This window comes from Pan paniscus, chromosome 11 (assembly GCF_029289425.2).
Source record: "Pan paniscus chromosome 11, NHGRI_mPanPan1-v2.0_pri, whole genome shotgun sequence".
Classification (NCBI taxonomy): Eukaryota; Metazoa; Chordata; class Mammalia; order Primates; family Hominidae; genus Pan; species Pan paniscus.
The window spans coordinates 18,273,142-18,300,245 of NC_073260.2; the positions used below are offsets into that span (position 1 = coordinate 18,273,142).

The following is a 27,104-nucleotide window of genomic DNA, read 5'->3' on the forward strand; positions in this document are numbered from 1 at the left end:
GCACGCACCACCACGGCCAGCTAATTTTTGTATTTTAGTAGAAACAGAGTTTCACCATGTTGGTCAGGCTGGTCTCAATCTCCTGACCTCACGTGATCCGCCCGCCTCGGCCTCCCAAAGTGCTGGGATTACAGGCGTGAGCCACCGCGCCCTGCCGAGATTACATTCATTTTTAATCGAAGTTCAGGTGATATTTATTAGTTTGGAATGTGTACGTTGCTGAGTTTCAGTTCTATTTGCATATGTTTTGACACCCATCGTTTCGGTTTCTTGTACCCAGAAACTTAGATTTATTGCGTAACCTCATTGCTGTGTCCCTCAAAGTCTGTAATGGTATTCACGTGGGATCCATCATCAAGCCGTGGTGTGCTGATGTAGTTCATTATCAATCATATTAGTATCAATTAATAGCCATCAAATATACATAAAAAGTCCAGAGGGTGGCGCAAAACACTTTTCTCTTGGGTAATCTCTCAGTCCATATCCAGTTAGCCGCGGATGGGCACTCACCGGTCCCATGTTGCCCCCTTTTCCTCCTCATACAGACCTCTGCTGGTGTCTAGCATCATCTCTAACGAAGCTAGAGACTTCAAAGGAGAGACCTTTCTCCAGTTAATTTGAATATTAACTGTCTCTCTTAGCATGCTAAAAGAACTTCCTTCTCCAAAGCAGAAGTGAGAATACTAAAGTAACGCAGACAACTCGCGTTCCACACTATTTTTCTTTATCTGATAATATGAAGAATGTACTCTGAGTTGCATTTACAATACAAATATTAGCCACGTCAGGGTGACCAAGCTTTTACTCAGTCCTTTTTTTTCCAAATGATAGCAAAGCTATTCTGTTTAAACTTCCCTCAGCTTTTTGCAACCCAGTTTAATCATTTTGCGAATTTGTTTTAGAGAAGAAACAGACTAGTTTGTCAGACAGGGATGGCAACTTTCATTATTGCCATTTCTTTCTGTGACTGGCCAGTGTGATTTTGTTGTTTTGTTTTTTAAGACAAGGTCTCACTCTGTCACCCAGGTTTCAGTGCAGTGACACAATCATAACTCACTGCAGCCTTGACTTCTCAGACTCAAGTGATCCTCCTCCCTCAGCCTCCCAAATAGCTCAGTCTATAGGTGTGCACCACCACACCTAGCTAATTTTTAAACTTTTTGTAAAGATGGGGTCTTGCTGTGTTGCCCAGGCTGGTCTTAAACTCCTGGGCTCAAGCGATCCTCCCACCTCAACCTCCCAAAGTGCTGGGATTACATGCATGAGCCAGCATGCCCAGCCTGATCTTTTTTTAATTTTTATTCATTTTTTTTGTTCGTTTTTGTTGGTGTGTTTTGTTTTTTGTTCTTGTTTTTGTTTTTTTGAGACAGAGTCTCACTCTGTTGCCCAGGCTGGAGTGCAGTAGCACGATCATGGCTCACTGCAACCTCCACCTCCAGGGTTCAAACAATTTTTGTGCCTTAGCCTCCCCAGTAGCTGTGATTACAGGTGTGTGACACCACACCCAGCTATTTGTGTGTGTGTGTGTGTGTGTGTGTGTGTGTGTGTGTGTGTGTGTGTATTTTTAGTACAGACAGTGCTTCACCATGTTGATCAGGCTGGTCTTCAACTCCTGGCCTCAAGTATCCGCTTGCCTTGGTCCCCCAAAGTGCTAGGTTTGTAGGTGTGAGTCACCATACCCAACCTTAATTTTTATTTTTGAATGACATGTAGTAACTGTACATATTTATGGGATACATAGTGATGTTTTAATACATATAAATGTATAGTGGTTGGAGTAATTAGCATATCCATCATCCCAAACATCATATGTTTATTTTAGGAAGATTTCATACCCTCCTTCTAGCTATTTGAAACTATATAATATATTATTGTTAACTATCCTCATCCTATAGTAAGTATAGAACACTAGAACTTATTGCTCCTATCTAGCTATAATTTTGTATCCTTTAAGATATCTTTCTCTCCTTCCCTTCCCCCTGCTACCCTTCCCAACCTTTAGTATCCTCTGTTCTACTGTTTACTCCTATGAGATCAACATTTTTCAGCTTCGACATATGACTGAGAACATGTAGCATTTAACTTACTGTTCCTGGCTTATTCACGTAATATACTGTCCTCCATTTCCATCCGTGTTGCTGTGAATTACAGTATTTCATTCTTTTTTATGGCTGAATAGTATTCCATTGTATGTATGTATGTATATATATATGAATACGCACACACACACATATATACACATACAGAATATACATATATATATATTTATATATCACCCTTCCTTCCTTCCTTCTTTCTTTCTTTCAGAATTTTGCTCTTATTGCCCAGGCTGCAGTGCAATGGCATGATCTCAGCTCACCGCAACCTCTGCCTCCTAGGTTCAAGCGATTCTCCTGCCTCAGCCTCCCGAGTAGCTGGGATTAGAGGCGCCTGCCAACATACCCAGCTAATTTTGTATTTTTAGTAGAGATGGGGTTTCTCCGTGTTGGTCAGGCTGGTCTCGAACTCCTGACCTCAGGTGATCCACCTGCCTCAGCCTCTCAAAGTGCTGGGATTACAGGCATGAGCCACTACGTCTGGCCCACATTTTCTTTATCCATTCATCTGTTGGACACCTAGGTTGATTCCATGTCTTGGCTATTATGAATAGTGCTGCAATAAACATGGGGATGCAGACGTGTCTTTGATATACTGATTTCTTTTCCTTTGGATAAATGCCAAGTAGTAGGATTGCTGAATCATATGGTAGTTCTATTTGTAGTTTTTTTGAGGAACTTCCATACTGTTCTACATAGTGGATATATTAGTTTACATTCCACCAACAGTGTATGAGTCCCTTTTTCTGGCTGGGCAAGGTGACTCACACCTGTAATCCTAGCACTTTGGGAGGCTGAGGTGGGAGGATCTCTTCAGCTTAGGAGTTCAATACCAGCGTGGAGAAGATAGTGAGACCTCATCTCTACTAAAAATCAAAACCATTAGCTGGGTGTGATGGCACTTGTCTGTAGTCCTAGCTACTTGGGAGGCTGAGTGGGAGGATGGCTTGAGCCTGGGAGATTGAGGCTGCAGTGAGCTATCATCATGCCACTGCAATGCCGCCTAGGCAACAGAGACCAAAAAAAAAAAAAGAGTTTCTTTTTCTCCACATCCTCCCCAGCATTTGTTGTTTGCTGTCTTGATAATAGCCATCCTAACTGGGATGAGATTATACCTCATGGTGGTTTTGATTTGCAGATTTGCATTTCCCTGATGATTGATGATGGTGAGCATTTTTTCATATATTTGTTGGTCATTTGTATGTCTTCTTTTTGAGAAGTGTCTATTCAGATTATTTGTCCATTTTTATACAATTTTGTTGTTGAGATGTTTGAGTTCCGTGTGTATTCCAGATATTAATTCCCTGTTATATGAATAGTTTGCAAATATTTTCTCCCATTCTCTGGGTTGTTTCTTCACTATGTTGATTGCTTCCTTTGTTGTGCAGAAGCCTTTTAGTTTGATATAATCCCATATGTTTATTTTTGTTTTTGTTGCCTGCATTTTTGAGGTCTTATTCATAAAATCTTTCCTAGACCAGTGTCCGGAACCAATTCCCCTATGTTTTCTTCTAGTAGTTTTATAGTTTCTGTCTTACATTTAGGTCTTTGATCCATTTTGATTTATATATAAACTCACGTACAAGGTTTTTATATAGGGGGAGACGTAGGGATCTAGTTTCATTCTTCTGTATATGGATATCCAGTTTTCCCAGGACCATTTATTAAAGAGACTATTCTTTCCCCAGTGAGTGTTCTTGACATCTTTGTCAAAAAACCAGTTGGCTGTAGATCCATGGATTAATTTCTGAGTCCTCTATGCTGTTTCATTTGTCTGGCTATCTGTTTTTATGACAATATCATGCTATTTTGGTTACTACAGCTTTGTAGTATATTTTGAAGACTGTTAGTGTGATGCCTCTAGCTTTGTTCTTTTTGTTCAGGATTGCTTTGGCCGTTTGGGTTCCTTTGTGGTTCCATAAAAATTTTGAGATTTTTTTCCTATTTCTGTGAAGAAAATCATTGGTATTTTGATAGACATTGCATTGAATCTGTAGATTGTTTTGAGTAGTATGGTCATTTTAATAATATTGATTCTTCTGATCCATGAAAAGTGAGATGTCTTTCCATTTGTTTGTACCCTCTTCAATTTCTTCCATCAGTGTTTTGTAGTTTTCCTTGTAGCAGCCTTTTACATCCATGCTTAAAATTATTCCTAGGTGTTTTTTTAATAGCTATTGTAAATGAGATTGCCTTCTTGATTTCTTTTTTAGCTCATTTGTTGTTTGTGTATAGAAACACTACTGATTTTTGTATGTTGGTTTTGTACTCTGCAACTTTACTGAATTCATTTACTAGTTTCTAATATATTTTTGTGGAATCTTTGGGGTTTTCTACATATAGAATTATGTCATCTGCAAATAGAAATAATTTTACCTCTTCCTTTCTGATTTTTGGTGTCTTTTATTTCTTTTTCTTATCTAATTGCACTTGCTAGTTCTTCCAATCTATGTTGATTAGAAGTGGTAAGTTTGGGATCCTTGCACTGTACCAGATCTTAGTGGAAAAGTTTTTAGGTTTTTTCCATTGATGATAATGTGCGCTGCAGGCTTCTCATAAATAGCCTTTATTATGTTGTATTAGTCCATTTTTACCCTACTATAAATAACTGAGTAATTTATAAAGTAATTACTGAGACTGAGTAATTTATAAAGAAGAGAGGTTTAATTGACTCACAGTTTCACATGGCTGGGGAGGCCTCAGGAAACTTAAAATTATGGTGGAAGGCAAAGGGGAAGCAAGGCACATCTTTTGAAGCAGCAGGAGGAGAGGGGAAGTGCCACACTATTAAACCATCAGCTCTCATGAGAACTTACTCCCTATGGTAAGAACAGCATGGGGAAACTGCCCCCATGATCCACCCACCTCCCACCAGGTACCTTCCCTGACACGTGGGGATTACAGTTTGACATCAGATTTGCGTAGGGACACAGTGCCAAACCATATCATATGTTTCAAATGTTGAGGAATTTTCCTCTTTTTTTTTTTTTTTTTTTAGATGGAGCCTCACTCTGTCACCAACCAAGCTGCGAATGCAGTGGCGCAATCTTGGCTCACTGCAATCTCCACCTCCCGAGTTCAAGTGATTCTCCTGCCTCAGCCTCCCATGTAGCTGGGACTATGGGCACGCACCACCACGCCCAGCTAATTTTTTTTGTATTTTTAGTAGAGACAGGGTTTCACCATGTTCATCAGGATGGTCTCAATCTCTTGACCTCATGATCCGCCCACCTTGGCCTCTCAAAGTGTGGGAATTACAGGCGTGAGCCACTGCGCCCTGCCTATTTTTTTTTTTTAAGATGGAGTTTTACTCTATCACCCAGGCTGAAGTGCAATGGTGCAATTATGGCTCACTGCAGCCCTGACCTCCTGGGACCAAGCGATTCTCCTGCCTCAATCTCCTGAGTAACTGGGACTACAGGTATGTGCTACCATGCCTGGCTAATTTAAAAATAATTATTGTCAAGATGGGGTCTTGCAGCATTGCCCAGGCTGGTCTCCAATTTCTGGCCTCAAGTGATCCTCCCACCTCAGCCTCCCAAAGTATTGAGATTGCAGGCATGAGCCATCATGCCCAGCCAGGAATTTTCATTTTATACCCAAACTGTTGAGACTGTGTATTAATAAAGGATGTTGAACTTTGTAAGATGCTTTTTCTGTGTCAGCTGAGATGATCATGTGTTTTTGTTTTTTTTTTTTCTTTTTTTGAGACAGAGTCTTGTTCTGTCGCCCAAGGCTGGAGTGAGTGCAGTAGCGTAATCTGGGCTCACTGTAACCTCCGCCTCCCAGGTTTAAGCGATTCTTCTGCTTCAGCCTCCTGAGTAGCTGGGATTACAGGCACGCACCACCTCGCCCGGCTAATTTTTTTTTTGTATTTTTAGTAGAAATGGGGTTTCATCATGTTGGCCAGGCTGATCTCGAACTCCCGACCTCAGGTGATCTGTCCACCTCAGCCTCCCAAAGTGCTGGGATTACAGGCGTGACCCACCACAACTGGCCCAAAGCTATGTTCTTAAGTGCATGAAGGCTATGACTGTTGCAACTTTTTAGTAAATAATAATTATTCTCCACATTAAATATTTCTCTTTGCTCACTTAAAGTTGTGAGTTCTGTTTACCTAAAGTTATTAGTTCTCTACTAGCTTGAATTTTGTCAGTACTTGCCTGACATATGGTTTTCTTTTTTTTAATTTTCAGTCTTTCTATATCATTTAGTGGTGATGTATACCTTTTTTTTTTTTTTTTTTTTTTAAGATGGAGTCTCGCTCTGTCGCCCAGGCTGGAGTGCAGTGTCATGATCTCGGCTCACTGCAACCTCTGCCTCCCGGGTTCAAGTGATTCTTCTGCCTCAGCCTCCTGAGTAGCTGGGACTACAGGTGCACACCACCACTCCCGGCTAATTTTTGTATTTTAGTAGAGATGGGGTTTCGCCATATTGGCCAGGCTGGTCTTGAACTCCTGACCTCATGATCTGCCTGCCTCGGCCTCCCAAAATGCTGGGATTACAGGTGTGAGACACCGCGCCCAACCTGTTGCTGCATTTTTTTTGTTCTTTGGCTGTTTCAAAAATGTCTAACTTTTAATAGAATATTTTAAGCCCATTCAAGTTTGTTGCATTTGTACTTATTCCTGTTCTTTTACATTTTCTATTGAATATGTTTTCTTACAGTTTCTTTACATCCTTTTCAGCTTTTTGCTGATTATCTTGGGTATATCCTTCTTCTTTACCCTTTTATTAAAAATTATACTAGTTTTTATTATAAAAGTAATGCTGGGCTGGGCGCAGTGGCTCACACCTGTAATCTCAAGCACTTTGGAAGACCGAGGTGGGTGGATCCCTTGAGCTCAGGAGGTCCAGACCAGCTAGGAAAACATGGCAAAATCCTGTCTTTGCAAAATAAAAATAAAAATTAGCCAGGTGTGGTGGCACGTGCCTGTGATCCCAGTTACTCTGGAGGCTGAGTCGGGAGAATCGCTTGAGCGATTCGAGGCTGCAGTGAGCTGTGATCAAGGAGTTTGAGGCTGCAATGAGCTGTGATCGCACTGCTGCACTCCAGCCTGGGTGACAGCAGAACGCTGTCTCAAAACAAAACAAAACAAAAAAAGTAATACTGTATAGAGGAATGTGAAGTATAAGGTAAAAAGCCCTTGGCCCTGCCACCTAACTGCTTTCCAAGATATTGTCATTGTTTACTATTTTTATATCCTTCCAGCAATTTTCTCCGCAATTTTCTCTACCTATAAAAATATATTGGCTGTAGATCCATGGATTAATGTCCTCCTCCCTGACTATCCAAAATTTATAAACTGAAAGGAGGACCAGCTTTATCAAGAATCTTTTTGTCCTCTTTGATGGAATGTTCCTGTGGGGATTTTTCAGTTTATACTAATTTATACTGGGATGATTTCAGCTAATTCTGATTTCTTTAGAATGTTTTTAAATTTAAAGCTAAATTTAACTTTATACTTTCATATATATATTTTTTTTTTTTAGATGGAGTCTCACTCTGTCACCCAGGCTGCAGTACAGTGGCACGATCTTGGCCTACTGCAACCTCTGCCTCCTGGATTCAAGCGATTCTCCTGCCTCAGCCTCCTGAGTAGCTGGGATATTTATTACAGGCACTGCCACCATGTCTGGCTAATTTTTGTATTTTTAGTAGAGACGGGGTTTCACCATGTCAGCCAGGCTGGTCTCGAACTCCTGACCTCAGCTGATCTGCCTTCCTCAGCCTCCCAAATCCTCAGCTGGGATTACAGGCATGAGCTGCTGTGCCCAGACTATTTTATATTTTTGATTCCAAATTTGTAGTTTGAATTAAGTTTAACTCTATATGTTTAAAATTTAATTTAATTGACATTCAGCTTTAGAAGTCAAACTTAGAAGATCTGATATTTTACCAATGCTTTTGAATTTAAATTTTAAAAATTTAATTGATAGAAATACAAAATTAAAGTTGATAAATTATTTGAGGAATTTATGAGAGAATACAAAAATTGCTAACATTTGAAAAAGTATAAAATGGCATTCAAAATATCAGATTCTATCACATATGAAAATCTGCAGCAATAATTCTATCACAGATGAAATACTGAAATCTTGGGGTCTAATAAGAACTATCAGGAAATATATTTTTGTTAACAGTTTCAATATGAAAGTTAAAAAAACACTCAAAGAAATAAACTAGGAAGCAACAGAAGCTAGTTTATAGTTTTCTGGAGCTATAACAAGTATTGTTTAAAACTTACAATGACCCTGTTAGGTGGACAGAGTAGACAATATCTCCTATTCTACAAATGAAAAAAGTGAAGTTAAGATTGAAAAACATAAAATCTCAAATACATAAAATCATACTCAATTATATATTACAGAGAAAAGAAATGGAAATGAGAAATAGAGTAGGAAAAGGAAAAAAGTAGAATAATTTAAAAAAACAAAAAATAAAAAGAACAACAAGAACAAAGTGAATAAGTAAAATTTAAAAGAACTGAAATGGAAGAGATGGGGGCCATAGGTCAATGCTGGTGAGATTCATGAGAAGCAGTGATATAATTCTTCTTACAAAGAAATATCTCAAGATTCATTAATGGGATAATATTCCCCATTTTCCCCAGAATAACCACCAGTTTTAAAAGTTAACTAGATTTTGGAAGGCATTTTTGCATCCTTATCTTTTTATGATTTTCACTGGAATAAATCACTAACTTTTTATCCTGTTAAATGGGGACCATCATATCTTATTTCATACGGTTAAAGGGTTACCTTCATGGAAAAGCATTGCAGTCCTATGACCTTTCTGGATATTGCTGCAAACAATTTTTCAAAAACATTTTGCACATTGCCACTACAGCATAAAAATAGAAGCATTTCTAAATTAAGGTTCAAATCTAACCTACAGGTCAAATTTTCCAGGTTGCTCTATTCTATTATTTAATTTTAAATTTTTTAAATTCTAGTTTTAACAAAAAATTACAAGACAAGCAAAGATGCAGGAAAGTGTAGCCCATACAAGGAAAAGATATAATAAAAACCACCTGAGGAAATCTTGATCTCCTAGATATGGACTTTATGTGAGATATTTTCAGTATGATCAAATAACTAAAAGAAACCACATCTAAAGAACTAAAGAGAAGTGTAAGAGCTACGTCTTACCATACAAAGAATAAGACGAAAATTATAAATAAGAACCAAATAGAAATTCTGTATTTGAAAACTACAATAACTGAAATAAAAAATTCAATAGGGACACTCAACAGCAGATTTGAGCAGGGAGAAAAAAAGAATCAATGAACTTGAAGATAGATCAATTGAGATTATCCAGTCTGAGGAGCAGAAAGAAAAAAGGATTAAGAAAAATGAACAGACATGTAGACCATCTGGTATGCCATAGAAAACACAAACATATACATAAAGACAGACCTTTGGTATACCATCGAGCATACCAACATATGCATAAAGAGAGTTCCAGAAGGAGAGGAGAGAGAGAGGAAAGGACAGAAAAAAATATTTGAAGAACTAATGGTCAAAACTTTCAAATGTGATGAGACACATTAATCCACACATTCAAGAAAACTCAATGAACTCCAAGTATGATAAACTCAAAGAGAGCCACACCTGACTACATCATAATAAAACTGTCAAGTGTCAAAGATGAAGAGATAATCTTGAAAATAGCAAGAGAAAAGCAACACATGATAGTACAAAGGATCCTCAGTAAAATTAACAGCTGATTTCTCATCAGAAAGCACAGAGGCTACTAAGTAGAAAGATGATATATTCAAAGTGCTGAAAGAAAAAGACTGTCAACCAAAAATTCTGTAAATACCGTCACTTTGGTGATTAAGATTCAACATAAGAATTTCGAGAGGACACAAACATTCAGACCGTAGCACTAATGATCACAGAACCCAAGGGAAGCAGCTTGATGTTATCTAGTTGTCTTAAAATTTTCTCATGTTCTTGACATTCTTTGTTTACTCTGCCAATGCCTTGCCTTGTGTTATTAGAGGAGATTCCTTGTGAAGTGTTAAGAGATTTGTCTTTGAAGTCAGATATGAGTTTACTCCTGACTTAGCTACTCCAAAGCTGGCTTCATGAGCATGCAACCTATGCAGTCACCCCAAACCCCACACGCAGAAGGGCCCCACACTTGGTTTAATGCTCTGTTGTTGTCCTGCATTTATTAATAATTTTATCTTTGAGCTTGTTTTTTATAAATGAAGTCTGACAGCACGATATTTATGTCCACAATTCCTTGCCGCCTCATTCACACAGAGCATTCACAATACCCTGTGAACACAGAATTCCAGTGGGCTCACAAGGTGCAGAAGTTTAGTGGGAATCAAAGTGAGTACAAAGTATTAAGAAAAATATGTCTGTGGCTGAGCAAGCCGGGGCACTGACAGCCTGAAGAGACCACATTCTCCATTGGAACAGGAACTTGTTTTGAGTGCAGAAAGATGGTGAAGGCATGCTAAAAAAGAAAAACAACAACAACAAAAAAACAAGGAGCCTTATCATATCCTTTCTTACTCATGGTATTTCCTTGTATTAGGGAACTATTATGTTTACCTTGAATATGATAACATAGAAAGAAAGGGAAAGATAGGGTAATTCACAGTTTCTTTTTCTTTCAGGCTTTCCTTGTCCTCAGAAAGCAAAGGTGGAGAGTGTGGGTAGAACATACACATATCAAAAAGTAAAATAAAAACAGCTGAGCTAGTTTTGTGCATAATTTCCACTGTTCTGGGAAGAATGGAATATATATACATGTATGAACTATGACATATAAATGGTGTAATTTTGGCAATTCCACATGCAAGTGAAATGCTGTTATATTTGCAGCTTAAACTGGTGCACAATATGAAGATGAATGATAAAAGTCATGCCAATAATTAAAGTTATTAATTTCCCTTTATTTACAATGATGTTAAATAGCAAATCTTAAAAAGCACCATGACAAATTGAGGGAAAGACTACAGATGAAAGGAAAAGGCTTTTTTTTGAGACAGTCTTGCTCTGTAGCCCAGGCTGGAGTGCAGTGGTATGATCTTGGCTCACTGCAGCCTCGACCTCCTGGCTTCAAGCGATTCTCGTGCCTCAGCGCCCCGAGTAGCGGGGTTACAGGCACATGCCACCACGCCCAGCTAATTTTTGTATTTTTTGTAGGGATGGGGTTTTGCCATGTTGGCCAAGCTAGAGGAAAAGGCTTTATGTTTATATTTTAATACCTTAACAGCATTTTTCCTGCTTTTTTGAATAAGAGATGCCACATTTTTATCTTACACAAGATCACTCAAATTATGTAAGTGGCCAGAGCTACTTTTTTGTGTGTGTGATTCTGGGCTTTTATTATTATTATTATTATTATTATTTTTTGAGACAGAGTCTCGCTGTGTCACCCAGGCTGGAGTACAGTGGCACGATCTCCGCTCACTACAACCTCCATGTCCTGGGCTCAAGTGATTCTCCTGCCTCAGCCTCCTGAGTAGCTAGGATTACAGGCGCCCACGACCACACCCAGCTAATTTTTGTATTTTTAGTAGAGACAAGGTTTTACCGTGTTGGCCAGGCTGGTGTCGAACTCCTGACCTCAGGTGATCTGCCTGCCTCGACCTCCCAAAGTGCTGGGATTACAGGTGTGAGCCACTTCGCCCGACCTGATTCTGGGATTTTTAAATGAAGCAATACAGACCTTCTGATTATCAGATTCTTTGTCTGTAAAATGAGTATAATGCTGAATCATTCCAACCAACATCAAGTGACTTCTGCTGCTGGGCAATTATTTTATTAATTTAATATTTTCTATATAACTTTTATGAAGAGATCCAGAAAGCATTCTAGGGGTCTCAGGATAAATAGGGGGAAATAAAATTACTTAGAGTCAGCTGGGTGGGGCGGGGAGGGATAGACTAAGTGTTTTGAGAGATTTGGCAGTTATTTTGGAAGGAAAAAAAAATTCAAAGATTTTGTGATGCCTGGTTTTTTTCTTGTAAAAAACAGAGACTTTAGCATGTCTTCCTTTAAAAATAATTGAAGCAGAAAGAAAAGAGTTGGAAAAGCAAGAAACAGTAATCCTAGAAAGAGTAATCATAAGAACTCCGTAAATGTTTATGTGATTTTCAGTGCTAAGAAAGATCGCATTTCAGCATTCTTAAGAAGAAGGCAAAGCAGCTGTTATCTCAAGGAAGCAAAGAAGCTGGTTCTCAGAAGAGTTATTAATGTAAGATGAGAAGCCAGAGTTTACCATGAAAAGCTGTCGCACCTAAGCATTGACTTAATCAGCACGAATTATTCCAGCTTTCTTTGGGAAGCTATTAAGTTAATACCAGCAGGTGGCGCTTTCAAAGTAGGCTCCTGAAGCTGCTGCTCTTCAGGAACTTAAAGTACACTTGCAAATTATAAGCATTGATGACCGAGGAGCAAGGACCTATTTGGGTGGTGGTAGTGAATGTAAGGAGCTTTCATGAAAGTTATATTTTTAGAAAAACAGCTAATCTAGTGTAAAATTACTATTGCTATGTAATAAATTCCCCCAAACTTAATGACTGAAGATAACAACACACCTTAATTATCTGCCCAGTTCCTATGGGCAGGAATTCAGGAACGGCTTAGCTAGGTAATTCTGGGTTAGGTTCTCTTATGAGGTTGCAGTCAAGATGACAGCTGGGCTGCAGCCACCTAAAGGCATGACTAGGGCTGGAGGATTCACTTCACATGGCTCTGGGCGGGAGGCCGTGGTTCCTTTCTACGTGGGCTTCTCCATAGGCTTCCTGAGTGTGCTCACTACATGGGGGCTTCCCCTAGAACAGGCAGTTCAAGAGAGAAAAAGGCAGAAACAGCAATGTCTTGTATGACCTAACCTCAGAAGTCACACATCTTCACTTTTGCTGTATTCTATTGGTCAGATGAATCGGTGTGATACAGTGTGGAAAGGGACCACACAGAGGCATGAATACCAGGGAGGTAAGGACCACTGGGAGCCATCTTGGAGTCTGGCTACCACATTTAGCCACTGGATGAGTAACAGGTATTAGAATTAGATGAAGGAACTTATGCTGAACAAAAAGCAACATTGTCTGAAAAAGCGTGGATCAGTGGAACCAAAGAAGGTGGTTAATGAGCTGAGCTTGATTCATTAGAAGGTCTAGGGTACAGAAAGAACAGATTCAGGTGAGGTTATAAAACTGTGAGAGATAGAGGGAGAGTGAGCATCTCCTCCTTGTGTGTTGTTTCCTTTTGATTCCTCTAAGGAAAATATGCTTAACTAAATTCCATTATTAACACTGGATTTTCTCTTAGCCTTATTATTTTCCACTTCCTCCGTACTTCCTTATCTGAAATCCTATCCTATTCCATTATTATTTAGGATGTGAAGTGGCCTTTTGGGACATGCTATTCCAACCCACTGCTTTGGTGACTTTCAAGCATAATTTAAGCAATGGCTTTCTTCTCTATTTTTCCCAGTTACCATTCAATCTTCAAATACAAATTTATCCACGGTGGATTTGAACCACTGTATTTCCCAGAATGTGGCTTATCCAGTTATTCTCTGACTCTTTCCACCTCTGACCTTTTCAGTTTGTCTTCCCAATCTGCCATCTGCCTGGTGGTCATTTCAGCCAGTCTTGCTCCAGCTCTATTGAGGAAGGGAGAACCAGACATAAGCCAGACTAGGTATTCAATTATGTCACATTTATTCCCACCTTGTGCATTTGAACCTTTGCCTAGAATACACAATAGTATATAATAAGAATCAAAATGTGTGGACTGGGATATAAATTATTTAAGAGTTTATAAAATACAGAATTAGTTACAGACAAAAAAGGCCGGGCGTGGTGGCTCACGCCTGTAATCCCAGCACTTTGGGAAGCTGAGGTGGGTAGATCACTTGAGGTCCGGAGTTGGAGGCCAGCCTGGCCAATATGGTGAAACCCCATCTCTACTAAAAATACAAAAATTAGCCAGGCATGGTGGCTCACCCCTGTAGTCCCAGCTACTTGGGAGGCTGAGGCATGAGAATCACTTGAACCCAGGAGGCAGAGGTTGCAGTGAACTGAGATTGCACTACTGCACTCCAGCCTGTGTGACAGAGTGAGAATCCATCTAAAAAAAAATTTTATATATACATATATATACACACATATATCTGGAGAAGGTGTCAAAGAGAAGGTAAGACTTCAGCATGGTTTCGTATCTTTCCTGGCTTTTTTCTACGGATCCCAAACAATCAAATCGAAATTTCTGCAACTTATTAGATGTGTTCCCTGAAGCACTACATTTTTCTGAGCCTTAGTTTACTCATTGGTAACCAGAGGGTAATAACACCCTTCTGCATGGTTGTCAAGATGAGAGATAATTTAGCAAGTTAATTATCACAATAACTGATAAATGTTGGAAACTAATAATGGGTAGCTATTGTGTTGTCACCATTTGGATAAGCTCCTTAAAGGCTGAGAATACATCCTGTATGTCTAAGTCTCATAAAATCTCGTTTAAATGCAGTGGAGTTTACAGGTCTTATTGAGATGTGATTAACATTTATGGCATTTCTTCTTAATTGCTAGACTGATTACTGAGAAGCGAGAAGAATGCTTCAAACAACATCGGATTTAAAGTCTGAGAAGGATATTTTGGAGCAAAGAACTTCTACAACTTATAAGATAAAGAAGTAGGTTACATGGAATCTACTAAAGGCAATCAATGCCATAACAAGAGACAAAACTGTTTACAGTGCCTTCTAAAAAGGATTCTAGTCCATTTACACTCATTTACTTGTTATTATTAATCAGTAAGGACTTAGTATTGACATTTTTTTACTCGTTTTCTGCTTGTTTTGTTGGTCCTCTCTTCCTTTCTTCCTTCCTATCTTCCTTTGTGTAAAAGTGATTTTCTCTAGTAGTATGTTTTAATTCCTTGCTTTTTATTTTTTGTGTAGCATTATAGGTTTTTGGTTTGTAGTTATCATGAGGCTTGCAAATAACATCTCATAAACAATTATTTTAGACTTATAACAACTTAACTATTATCAGAAAGAAAAGTTTTTAAAAACAAGCAGAGAAAGCCAAACAAACATCTACACTTTTTCCTGCATTTTGCCTTTTTGTTTTATCTATTTGTATCTTTTTACATGGTCTGTCTCTTAAAAAATAATTGTAGTTACTATTTTTGATAGGTTTATCATTTAGTCATTCTATTAAGTATATGAGTGGTTTACCTACTGCAATTACAGTGTTACATTATTCTGTATTTCTCTGTGTAATTATTTTTACCAGCGAGTTTTATACTTTTAGATTATTTCTTCTTGCTCATTAATAGCCTTTTCTTTCAGATTGAAAAAACTTCCTTTAGCATTTCCTATAAGATAGGTCTAATGTTGATAATATTCCTCAGCTTTTGTTTGTCTAAGTGTTTCTCCATGTCTGAAAAATAATTGTGCTGGATATAATATTCTAGGTTGGATGTTTCTTTTCCTCAGCACTTTGACTATGTCATCCCACAAGCCTGTAAAGTTTCTGCTAAGAAATCTGTTGCCAGATGTATTAGAGCTCCTTTATGTTACTTGTTTCTTTTCTCTTGCTGCTTTTAAGATCCTTTCTTTATCCTTGATCGTTGAGAGTTTTATTATTATATGTCTTGAAGTAGTCTTATTTGGGTTGAATCTGCTCGGCATTCTTTGATTTTCTTGTACCTAGATATTCATATCTTTCTCTGGGTTTGGAAAGTTGTCTGTTATCATTTCCTTGAATAAACATTCTATCCCAATTTCTCTCTCTCTCTCTCTACATCCCCTTTAAGGCTAGTAACTCTTAAATTTGCTCTTTTGAGGCTATTTTCTAGATCTTGTAGGCATGCTTCATTCTTTTTTCTTTTTAGTTTTTTCCTTTTTCTCCTCTGTGTATTTTCATATAGCCTGTCTTCACAAATTCTTTATTTTGCTTAATCAAGTCTGCTATTGAGAGACTCCAGTGCATTTTTCAGTTTATCAATTGAATTTTCTATCTCCAAGATTTTTTAAAAGAAATTTTCATATTTTATTGATAAAATAATACGTAGTCACAAATATTGGGGGAAGAAATGTAGCCATACACTTCTTTGTCTTAGTAATCTATATTTTAGCCAGCTCCAGAATTTCCATTTGATTTAAAAAATTTCAATCTCTTTGTTAAATTTATCTGATAGAATTCTGAATTTCTTCACTGTTGTCTTGAAGTTCATTGAAGTTCATCAAGGCAGCTATTTTGAATTCCCTGTCTGATTAGTCATATATCTTCAACACTCCAGGATCGGTCAATGGTGCCTTATTCAGTCCATTCAGTGAAGCCATGTTTTCCTGGATGTTCTTGATAATTGTGGATATTCGTCCATGTCTGGGCCTTGAAGAGTTAGGTATTTATTCCCATCTTTATAGTCCAGGCTTGTTTGTCCCTGTCCTTGAGAAGGTTTTCCAAGAATTCAAAGAGGATTGAGTTTTGTGGCCTAAGCCTGTGGTTACTGCAGCCATCTCAGCACTTGGGGGTGCCCTAAGCCCAGGAACACTGAAACTCTTACAGACTCTTAGGTACACAGCCTTGGTGTATCTAAGACTTGGGAAGATAGGGGAGAATTCCCTGGGTTACCAGGCAAAGTCTCTTTCTCTCTTCCCTCTCTTTCCCAAATCAGAAGGCATCTCTCTCCAGGCTTGGCTAACTGGAGCTGGGGGAGGAGTGATGCAGACACTCTACTGGCCACAGCTGGCATTACACTGGGTCATACCTGAAGCCCATGGCCTTCCAGACCAGCTCTGTACTGGGGCTCACCAAGGCCTGCAGCCACTACTGCCTGGTTATGCCTGCTGCTAATGTTTATTCAAGGCCCAAGGCCACAGGCCACATTAGTCAGCAGATGGTGAATCCTGCCAGGACCAAGTCTGTACCAACCAGGCAGTGGATTCCCTTCTGACCCAGGATGGGCCTAGAAACACTATCCAGGAACAAAGCCTGGAATCAGGGGCTTCGGGAATCTGTTTGATGTTTTATCGTATTGTGGCTAAGCTGATATCCAAGTTGCAAGACAAAGTCCTCTGTGCTCTTCTCTCTTCTTTCCCCAAGCAGAAGGAATCTCTCCCCAAGCATCAGTACCTGAAGTTTGGGAAGGAGTGACATACATACTCCTGTGGCTGCCACAGCTAGTGTTAAACTGTGTTGCACCCTAAGTCCACTGCCTCCAAGACCAGGACAGCACTAGACCTTGCCCAAGGACTTGCTAACAGAGGAAAAAAAATCTGTGAAATATTTCAGAGTGGAATATTTTGAGCCAATATGAGTGATCATGGTCTTGGGAACAGTCTTAAGAGGTTCTGAGGAAGTATGCCTGAAGCAGGTAGGTTATAGTTTGGTTTTATACATTTCCAGGAGAAAAGAGTTACAGGCGAAGACATAAATCGATACATGGAAAGTATATATTGATTCAGCCCAAAAAAGCAGGACATCTCCAAGCAGGGACTTAGTAGTTATAGGTGGGTCTTAAGGATTCTTTAGTTGACAATTGGTTGAGAGGGTTAAGCTATTGTCTAAAGGCTTAAAGTCAATAGTAAGTAATGCTTGAGTTAAAGGAGGTTGTGGGGTCCAAGGTTCTTGTTACGTTGATGAATCCTCATAGGTAGCAGCCCTCAGAGAGAATCAATGGCAAACGTCTGTCTCTTTGCAGACCTTTGAGATGTCAGACTCTCAGTTCAACTCTGCCAGATCTGGGAAAAGCCTAGAAAGGGAAGGCCTGGTTGCATTAATGGAGATTATCTACAGATGCAAATCTCGCCCACAAAAGATAGCTTTGCAGGGCCATTTCAAAATATGTCAAATAAATATATTTTGAGGTAAAATATTTTTATTCCCTACAGGGTCTGCTATCTGTCATGTGATGCTATATCAGAGTCAGGTTGAAAAGCAAACCATATTACAGCAGGTTTATTTTTATTTATTTATTTATTTTGAGGCAGCGTTTTGCTCTCGTTGCCCAGGCTGGAGTGCAATGGCACGATCTTGGCTCACTGCAACCTCTGCCTCCCAGGTTCAAGCAATTCTGCTGCCTCAGCCTCCTGAGTAGCTGGGATTACAGGCACCTGTCACCACACCCAGCTAATTTTTGTATTTTTAGTAGAGATGAGGTTTCACCATATTGGCCAGACTGGTCTTGAACTCCTGACCTCAGGTGATCTGCCTGCCTCAGCCTCCCAAAGTGCTGGGATTACAGGAGTCAGCCACCACGCCCGGACTATACCAGGTTAACTTTTAAAACTCATTTAATGATATTTTATGGTTTGTAGGGTGTGATTCCTTGCGTGAATGGCCTGAGGTCTTGTTTATAATTTGGTATCTTATTGCCACAGAGTCTGTTTTGTCCGTCTTATGATATTTTAACTTGAATGCTGGTCAGTTGTGCCTAAACTCCAAAGGGAGGGGGTATAACAAGGCATGTCTAACCTCCCTTCCCATCACGGCCAGGAATTCAATTTTTAAGATGTTTCTGGGGTCTCTTTGGCCAAGTGGGAGTTCATTCAGTCAATAGGGGGCAAGTTGGGGGTGCTTAGCATTTTATGTTTAGTCTACACACTTTAGTCCTTGTGTCCTGACTGCCACTCAAATAGACACAGGACCTCAGACCACTTTAGTTAGCCAGTGGTGAAGCTAGCCATGACCTGGGTTTCTCCCTCTGGAGCAGAGAATTCTCCTCTGTCCCAAGGCCTGCCTAAATGCACTGTCAGAATTCTAGGCGCCTGCAGAATTCTGTCCTGTGTTATGTTCCACCGTGACGGGGCAGCACTGACTTCCAGTGCAAAGTCCCACACTCACTTTGCTCTCTCTCCTCCAAGCACACGGATTCTCTTTCCTGCTGTGCAGCCTGTGGTTGGAGGAGGGGTGGTATAGGCAATACAGGGAGATCTTCACCCCTACCCCCACCCCAACTTCAATGCCTCTTTCCTTATCATTACGGTAAAAGCAGGCAATGTGATCACTCAGCTGATTTTATGGCTTTTATGAAGGTGCTGTCTTGCGTGGATAGTTGTTCTATTTGGTGTTCCTGTGTGGAGAACTATCTCTGGGGGGGTTCTATTCAGCCATCTTGCTCCACCTCCACCCTCTCTCCAGTCAGTCTTTAAACTGCTGGCACCGAAGCCTCCAGTGCCTTTCTCCTCTATATCCCATGAAGAGTTACTGAAGTAGTTCTTTTTGGATTTCAGTTGGCCTTTTAGTAGAGCCTTTCTCCTAAAGGATTAAAACGTTAGACTGCAGGCTTGAGCCAAAAAGCAGTCAGAGGGACAAATACTGGGTTTTACTTAGAATAACCCACCTGCCTAGTGCCAGCCTACCACTCTTGAATAAAACTTGTATGATTCCCGTGTCTCCGTTTAGAATAATTTAATTCTGAGGAGACGCCTCTGTTTCTCCACTGGCCTCTGGACATGGAACAGGCGCATGAAAATTACCTGGGGCAGCTATGGGTCACATCACCTCTCTTACTCTAGCCAGCCAGCAGGCACTTGAAGTTCGCAATCTGTTGGGCTGAATTTCTGAAAACAATAACAAACACAATGTCACTTATTTTTTATTCTCTAAATTTACAACCCATTAATATACCTCCCTGTAAGCTGTCTGATTTTGAAAATTGTACATGATAAAATCTTTTTATTATACATAAGAGTTCTGTAGTTTGTATTAATAGAAAATTGGTGTCCAGACATATTTTACCAAGTAAGTACAAAATAACTAAAGAATATCCATTTGAAAGATAACAAAATTATTATCCTGCTAGGAGCACCTTGGTGTCAAGGTGACTTCAGGGAATAATCAGGTAATTCAGCTCCTTGGCCGGAGTGAAGAATGGAATGTTGAGGCTGGAGAACTAAGCAGAGCTCAAGAGGGGCCTGGTGCACTAGGCTAGGTCATTTGGGCTCAATCATGAGGGGACAATTGAGGCAGCATTAGCAGGAAGGTCAGGTGACCACCAAACTTTCTGCCAGATCTGAGATTCTTCTCTTTTAGAAATGCAGTATTTGTATAAAAATGAAAGGCTTACCAAAGGTCACATTTTAAATTATAAAGAAAAAAATCATCTTTTTTTTTTTTTTTTTTTTTCTGATTTGGAGTCTGGCTCTGTTGCTCAGGCTGGAGTGCAGTGGCGTGATCTGTGCTCAACCTCCACCTCCCAGGTTCAAGTGAATCTCCTGCCTCAGCCTCCCAAGTAGCTGGGATTACAGGCACCCGCCACCACGCCTGGCTAATTTTTGTATTTTTAGTAGAGGCGGGTTTTCGCCATGTTGGCCAGGCTGGTCTTGAACTCCTGACCTCAGGTGATCCACCCACCTCGGCCTCCCAAAGATCTGGGATTACAGGTGTGAGCCAGCGTGCCCAGCCTCAAAAGTTCATCTGTGAGCCACATTTAGAAGGTAGATAAAAAATTTTGACTAAACACAGCTTAGAATCTATAAATTGTTAAACTTCAGTTCTGTTGAGAATCTTTGAGATCCATCATTCTCTAAATGTTTTCTACCAGAGAAACAGGACAATGGCTTGCAAATATTGGTTATCAGTATTTACTCTATAGCTCAAGCAAACAAACTTATTTGCACTTAAAATACAAATATTACCTACCTTGATTTGAGTGTTGTTGTTCTCTCTTAAATTTCATTTCCCAAAAATGATGGCAAAAGTACTGTTTGTTTTAACTTGACCCATCTTTTGCAACCCAGCTTAATCATTTCACAGATTCCCTTTTGAAATAAATGGGCTAGATGATCAGACAATAGTAGCAAATGTTTGTCATTTCAATGACATATGCAAGAGATACCTTTAGTGAAATTTGTATATCAAATTTCCCTTTGTGCTCCTTTTTTCCCTAGTGAATTCAGCATTAAAGTGTTTATAAATATTTTTGGTTTATTATTTATTAATTCAAAGCAAAGAATGCCAATGTGACCATAAATATCTCATTTATATATCATAAATATCTCATTATAGAAATATATTTAGAGACATCTGTTTTATTATTTTAAAGAAGAGTACATATTATATATTAAGGTAAAAATAGTACTAAAAAAGAGAAGGTAGTAAATAAAAAAATTCTAATGAACATAAAACATCATAAAAATTAACTTAATTAAAAATCAGCCAGGCACAGTGGCTCATGCCTGTAATCCCAGCACTTTGGGAGGCCAAGGTGGGTGGATCACCTGAGGTCAGGAGTTCGAGACCAGCCTGGCCAACACGGTGAAACCCTACCTCTACTAAAAATACAAAAAATTAGCTGGATGTGATGGGACATGCCTGTAGTCCCAGCTACTTGGGAGGCTGAGGCAGGAGAATGCCTTGAACCTGGGAGGCAGAGGTTGCCCTGAGCCAAGATAGTGCCACTAGACTCCAGCCTGGGCGACAGAAAGAGACTCTGTCTCCAAAAAAAAAAAAAAAAAAGTATAAAGATAAAATTTTAGTATATTGTGAATTAATTACTAGACTCAATTGTTATAGGAAGCTTTGTTTTTCTGGAGCTCTTATATTAAAATTATTAAAATCCTCACTGAAAAGTATAACGTGTTTTCTTTAAAAGAAAGATATTCTGTATCTGAATAAAGACAAACTTTGAACGAGTGGTATATGCCTTAATAAATATTGGAGAATATCTATTCTCCAATACTTAGAGAATGACGACAGCATCCTCCACATGGCGTTTTCATTGCCAGTCACAACTTTCCTCCACCTAGTGTTCTCTAGACTGAGACAGACCAAGGAACAATTCCCTAGACCTCCTTTGCAGAGCTAGGTTATGCTCAGACCATTTGCAGCACCAAGGACACTGCCATTCAGGTCACCAAAAAAGATCATCTTGTGAGCCCTGTCTAAACCAGGCCCCTTCTAAAATCATTTCAGTTTGAAACTGAGTCCAGGTGGGTCTTCATCAGTATTAGAGTGGACCTGCCAGATGTATGCTTGCAGATGATGCAACATCAAAGCAAATGCCCTGGGCAAGAGAAGAAAGGCCAAAGCAATGGGCTTACTGGTTTCTAGCTTTGAGCCACTCTTCATAGTGCCAAATTCCTATTTTAGGGTCCCTTTATTTGTATTAATAAAAATAAATTCCCTGGGTGTAAGTTCCTGTAAAGTACTCCCTATCTGTATTCCTGGGCATGAAAGGGTGTTTTAGTTCCAATTCTAGTTTTCCCACTTAGAGGTTCACCTTTCTGACATTAATAATTAACCAGATTATCTGAATTCTTCAAGTTCAGTTTATTTAAAAGGAGACTATCCTCAAAAGTGTTATATCCGTGGTTTCCTGCTACCTCCAACCATGGGCCTTTTGGGAATACTTTGTTTTTTAATCTTCCTGGGGAAAACTTGGGGACAGGAGCAAACGTAAGTAAAACAAGCTATCTTCATTTTTCAATGCATCTTAGTTATGACAAATGAAGAGTTAAATTTAACAGATTCTGTTAATTTGAAAATAACTTGCTACTTCTGAGAACACCAAGTGAATAGTATCATCTCTGAATGAGAAAGTCATGGAAGCATTTTGATTTGATGAGTAGCTAACAACATGACAGCTTTTATGGAATTGTTATTTATTAAAATTTACGTAAGTGATTATTCAAATTCCTCTTCAAAAAAGCACAAAAGAAACTCCAGATAATAAACTTTCTTGACATTTTTTGCTTATTTTAACTTGGTGTTTAGTTTTCTTTGTGTTTTTCATAGACTATACACAGTTAAACCAGGGTTATTTAGGAGTCAATCTAATACTGTGATCTGAAAATCTGTTGTTGTAGTGACTTCTACCATACATTTATGAGCTGACTTTTCACAATTTTTAGTGTCATTATTGAGATAATATGCATTTTAAGTAATGTTTTAAAAATAATGATCTTATATCTAGAAATATTTTAATACTGAAAAGTAACTGCAGATCGTCTAATCAAACCTATTCATTTTATATATGAGGATAAGTCCAGATAAGGGAAGTGACTGACCAAAGGTCACAGTTCTAGAGAGAGAGAAACAGGATTTTTATTAAGGTCTCCTGTTTATCACTTCAATTTTTTTCATTTTGTCATAAATGTATACATGTAAATATATTATATATAAACACATACTTAGGATGTCATTCTTTTTTAGCACCCTCGTATTTCTGATCTGTGATCTTTTTACATGGCCACAAGCACTCAACTACCTTAGCATCCTGCCTTTATTATTTCTTTTTGAAAGACGAGCAGCTAAGGCTTAGAGAGACTGAAATTAAGTGACTTCAAATTGGTGGCAGAACTAGGGCTAGGACCTGGGTTCCATGATTCTTGTCCAGACTTATTCTGAATTCTTTCTACTAGCCCTTAATAAAAATTATTTCCTCACTTTCTCTGAAGAAGTCAGAGTGTACCATTTACAACATGGCAATCAATCACTTTAATTAATTGGTTGATTGATTGATTCAGCAAATATTTATTGAGCATCTAACCATATGATAGGCACTGCAGATATAGCAAATGGTAAGACAATTCCTAGAGCTTGCATTCTAGTGGGAGAAGCAAGTAATGAATGAATGAACCAATGAAAGAATGTGTAAGGTCAGGTAGGTAGTATTATGAAGAAAAAAATAAAGCAGAGTATGAGAATTAAAAAATAATTATGGGGCACTATTTTAAAATGTGGCCAGGAAAGGTTCTCTTAAGGAGGCTGCACTCAAACAGAGCCTGAAGGAAGTGAGGAAGCAAACCATGCAAATATTTGAGGAAAGAGCATTCCAGATAGAGGCCAAAATAACATTCTTGCCTCTCTGCAAGCTCAGTAACCTGATCCTCTGCAGCAATTGAAAGACAAAGAAAACTATGAAATTATTTATATGGATAGATTATGCTACTGATAAGTCAGTAAGAACCAAAATCTTTATAAAGGGTGGTTCCAGAATATTCTTTTAGGGGCTTCTAAACACTATGTATTTTTGCTTGACTGCTACCATCACATAGACCAGCAGTCCCCAACCATTTTGGCACTAGGGACAGGTTTTGTGGAAGACAATGTTTCCATGGACCAGGATTGGGGTGGGGATGGTTTCAGAATGAAACTGTTCCACTTCAGATCATCAGGCATTATATTCTCATAAGGAGCTTGCAATCTAGATCCCTCGCATGTGCAGTTCACAATAGAGTTCATGCTCCTAGGAGAATCTAATGCCACCACTGATCTGACAGGAGGCAGAGCTCAGGTGGTAATGCTCCTTTGCCCCACTGCTCACCTCCTGCTGTGTGGCCTGGTTCCTAACAAGCCATGGACTGGTATTTGTCCATGGCCCAGGGGTTGGGGACCCCTACCATACACAATTCAAAATTAAAGCAATACTAAACTTAAAAACATAAAGCTTCTATAAATACTGAAATTAAGGTAGCTTTATATCCCTAAATTTTTCTAATTACAAAACTCTTTATAAATTCCATTTAGTACAACAGTTGAAAATGTTAATTCTGGAAACGGGCTGCTCAGGTTCGATTTCTAATTCTATAATTTGTGAATTATAGAATTCATAAATCCTATATGTGTGGCCTTGGGAAAATTAATTAGCAGTTTCTTCACCTTAAAATTGGAGTAATAGTTCCTCACAGAGTGGTTGTAATGACACAATGAGTTTATACAAATAAAGTATTCAGAATAGTGCCTTATCACAGGGCAAAATTTCAGTAAATATATCTTATTATCATAAAAGCTGAACTCCTCTCATTTTCTGCTATCTCCTACTAGGCATGTGGGGAAGGGGAATTCAGATGATGGTTGGAAATCTGGAAATTCTTTCCTCTCTTTTGTAATTTGACTGTAAGTGGATCCAAATTAATTGTAATGCAGGATAACTGTCAGATGCTTTAAAGGATTTAATTGCTGATAAATTAATTCCATTGTTACTGAAAACTTCCTGCTTTTACCAGACTCTTAAAATGTCACAATGTTGGCAGAAGCCTGGAATAATTCTGCCAGGTGGGGTGGTGGGTGCACTCCAAGCTTGTTGGGCCACTTGAATTAGTCGATCACTATGCCCTTTTGGGTTAAAATACTTTTTTTTCCTATGTAATAGCATATGTAGTTCTCGCTATTCAAATTAGATACTTTTGTGATATACAGTTAGTAATCCAGTTTATATTTGTAAGTTTTTAAATAAAATAATTTTTAAAAATCACTTATTTTAAAATTTGTATTTCAAAAGCAAGTATAGACTCACTTCCATTATTGTATAAATCACATGAAAAGTAAAAATAAGAGAACAGTCTATGGTTGTGAATAACATATAAACTTGACCTCAACTGTACACATAACAACTGAGAACTGATATAAAGGCCTCCCCCATTTACTTACAAACCATATAACCTTAGCCAAGTTAGCCTTTTACCACTTGCAAAGTACGAATAATGATAGTACCAGCATCATTGGCTTATTGTAAAAATTAACAAGAGCTGTATGTAAAGTGCTGATACAGCCTCTGATATGTGGCAAGTACTTAATTACCATTATTGTTTGAAGATGATGATTTGCTCTTAAAGGACCATCATCACTATTTCCATTTCCAAATGCACTTCCCAGCTCACTCATATTCTATCCTTTCCGTTATCCGTTTACTAGTATAACATAGTATTTCTAAGATCACTCCCTTTAAACTAATTTAGTGAGATTAATAAATCTTAACATGTATTAATCTTACATGTTAAGCACTAAGAGTGCTAGACCTTTTCATATATATGTTCTTATTTAATCTTTACCAGAGCCTGGTAAAGAAGGTGATTATTTTCGCAGTAAGTTATTTTAGCCTCAGAAAGACTTAGTGACTTTACCACGGTCACTCAGCCAGCAGATGCCACAGCTGGAATTCAATCACTGCTTTTTTCTTCATTGAGTAAAAAATATTGACCCCATTTACATGTTCTGGTCAACATGATTAAAAGTCTTCCTTGGCTGCAGTAGCTAAGAGAAAGTGCTGCTATCACCTTAACTTTCTAAATGTAAACTAAACCTCCAGCTTCTCAGGTCTTAATTCCAAACTACTTGGAAATTATGCCAAAGTTATGGTGGGTCACAAGTACATTTTGACTTATTAGTATCATTTTTAAGTGAGGAAATATATGTATTTTAAATGGAATCTCTCAAGTGAGAGAAAAAAATCAAAAGTAAAAGAAAATATGTCATATAAAGACATTGAGCCTTATCTTTTCCTTTTTCAACAGATATGTCATTTCAGCACCAAAAATATTCCGTGTTGGAGCATCTGAAAATATTGTGATTCAAGTTTATGGATACACTGAAGCATTTGATGCAACAATCTCTATTAAAAGTTATCCTGATAAAAAATTTAGTTACTCCTCAGGCCATGTTCATTTATCCTCAGAGAATAAATTCCAAAACTCTGCAATCTTAACAGTATGTATTTATCCTTTATTTTCTTTATATATATATACAGAATATTCTCAATAAAAATGTGTACAAAGTTTGAATACTGATAACATATAGATTTAATCATTTACATCCACTGTGGGATTATTAGATGATGTCAGTCACTAATGATAATGTAAGTGAAAATTCTAACAGAAACAGAAAATTCTAAACAGAAGAGGTATGTCTGCTTTTTGAGCAATGCATGTCCATTTTCACATTCTTATTGGAAAATAAAATTGTACTAATGTGAAAATATTTGGAGATAATTGAAAATACTTGTTTGCTATGAAAATTACTATTAGAAAGAAATTGAGAAATATGAGTATGATTTTATCTGTAGTACATTGCCCACAAAAATCCATGGATATTATTGAACATTCGATTGAACTCTAATATTCTACAATTATAGTTTCAAAAACTAAAAATTTGTGATTACTAAAGTGAATAGCTCTCATTGACAACCTGCAGTTAATAGAATAACCTTGATCAAATAACTCTCCTATTAAGATATTGTAGTATAGATTACTTAGAGACATACTTGCAACTTATTTTTACTAAAAATTCTGATACTTAATAA

The 27,104-nt window shown here is 38.3% G+C and overlaps 1 protein-coding gene across 3 annotated transcripts in view; it reads left to right on the forward strand.

Annotated features, from left to right (window-relative positions):
• Positions 1-27,104, forward strand: part of C5 (complement C5) — a 123,015-nt gene that overhangs the window by 2,424 nt on the left and 93,487 nt on the right. For 2 of the 3 annotated variants that reach the window (XM_024930018.4, XM_063594244.1), the window contains exon 2: positions 26,320-26,512. In XM_024930018.4, the coding sequence (XP_024785786.2) occupies positions 26,320-26,512 (193 nt within the window). Of the gene's footprint in view, positions 1-14,662; positions 14,767-26,319; positions 26,513-27,104 lie in introns of all 3 variants that reach the window. The other variant, XM_055117684.2, reaches the window with a different exon arrangement.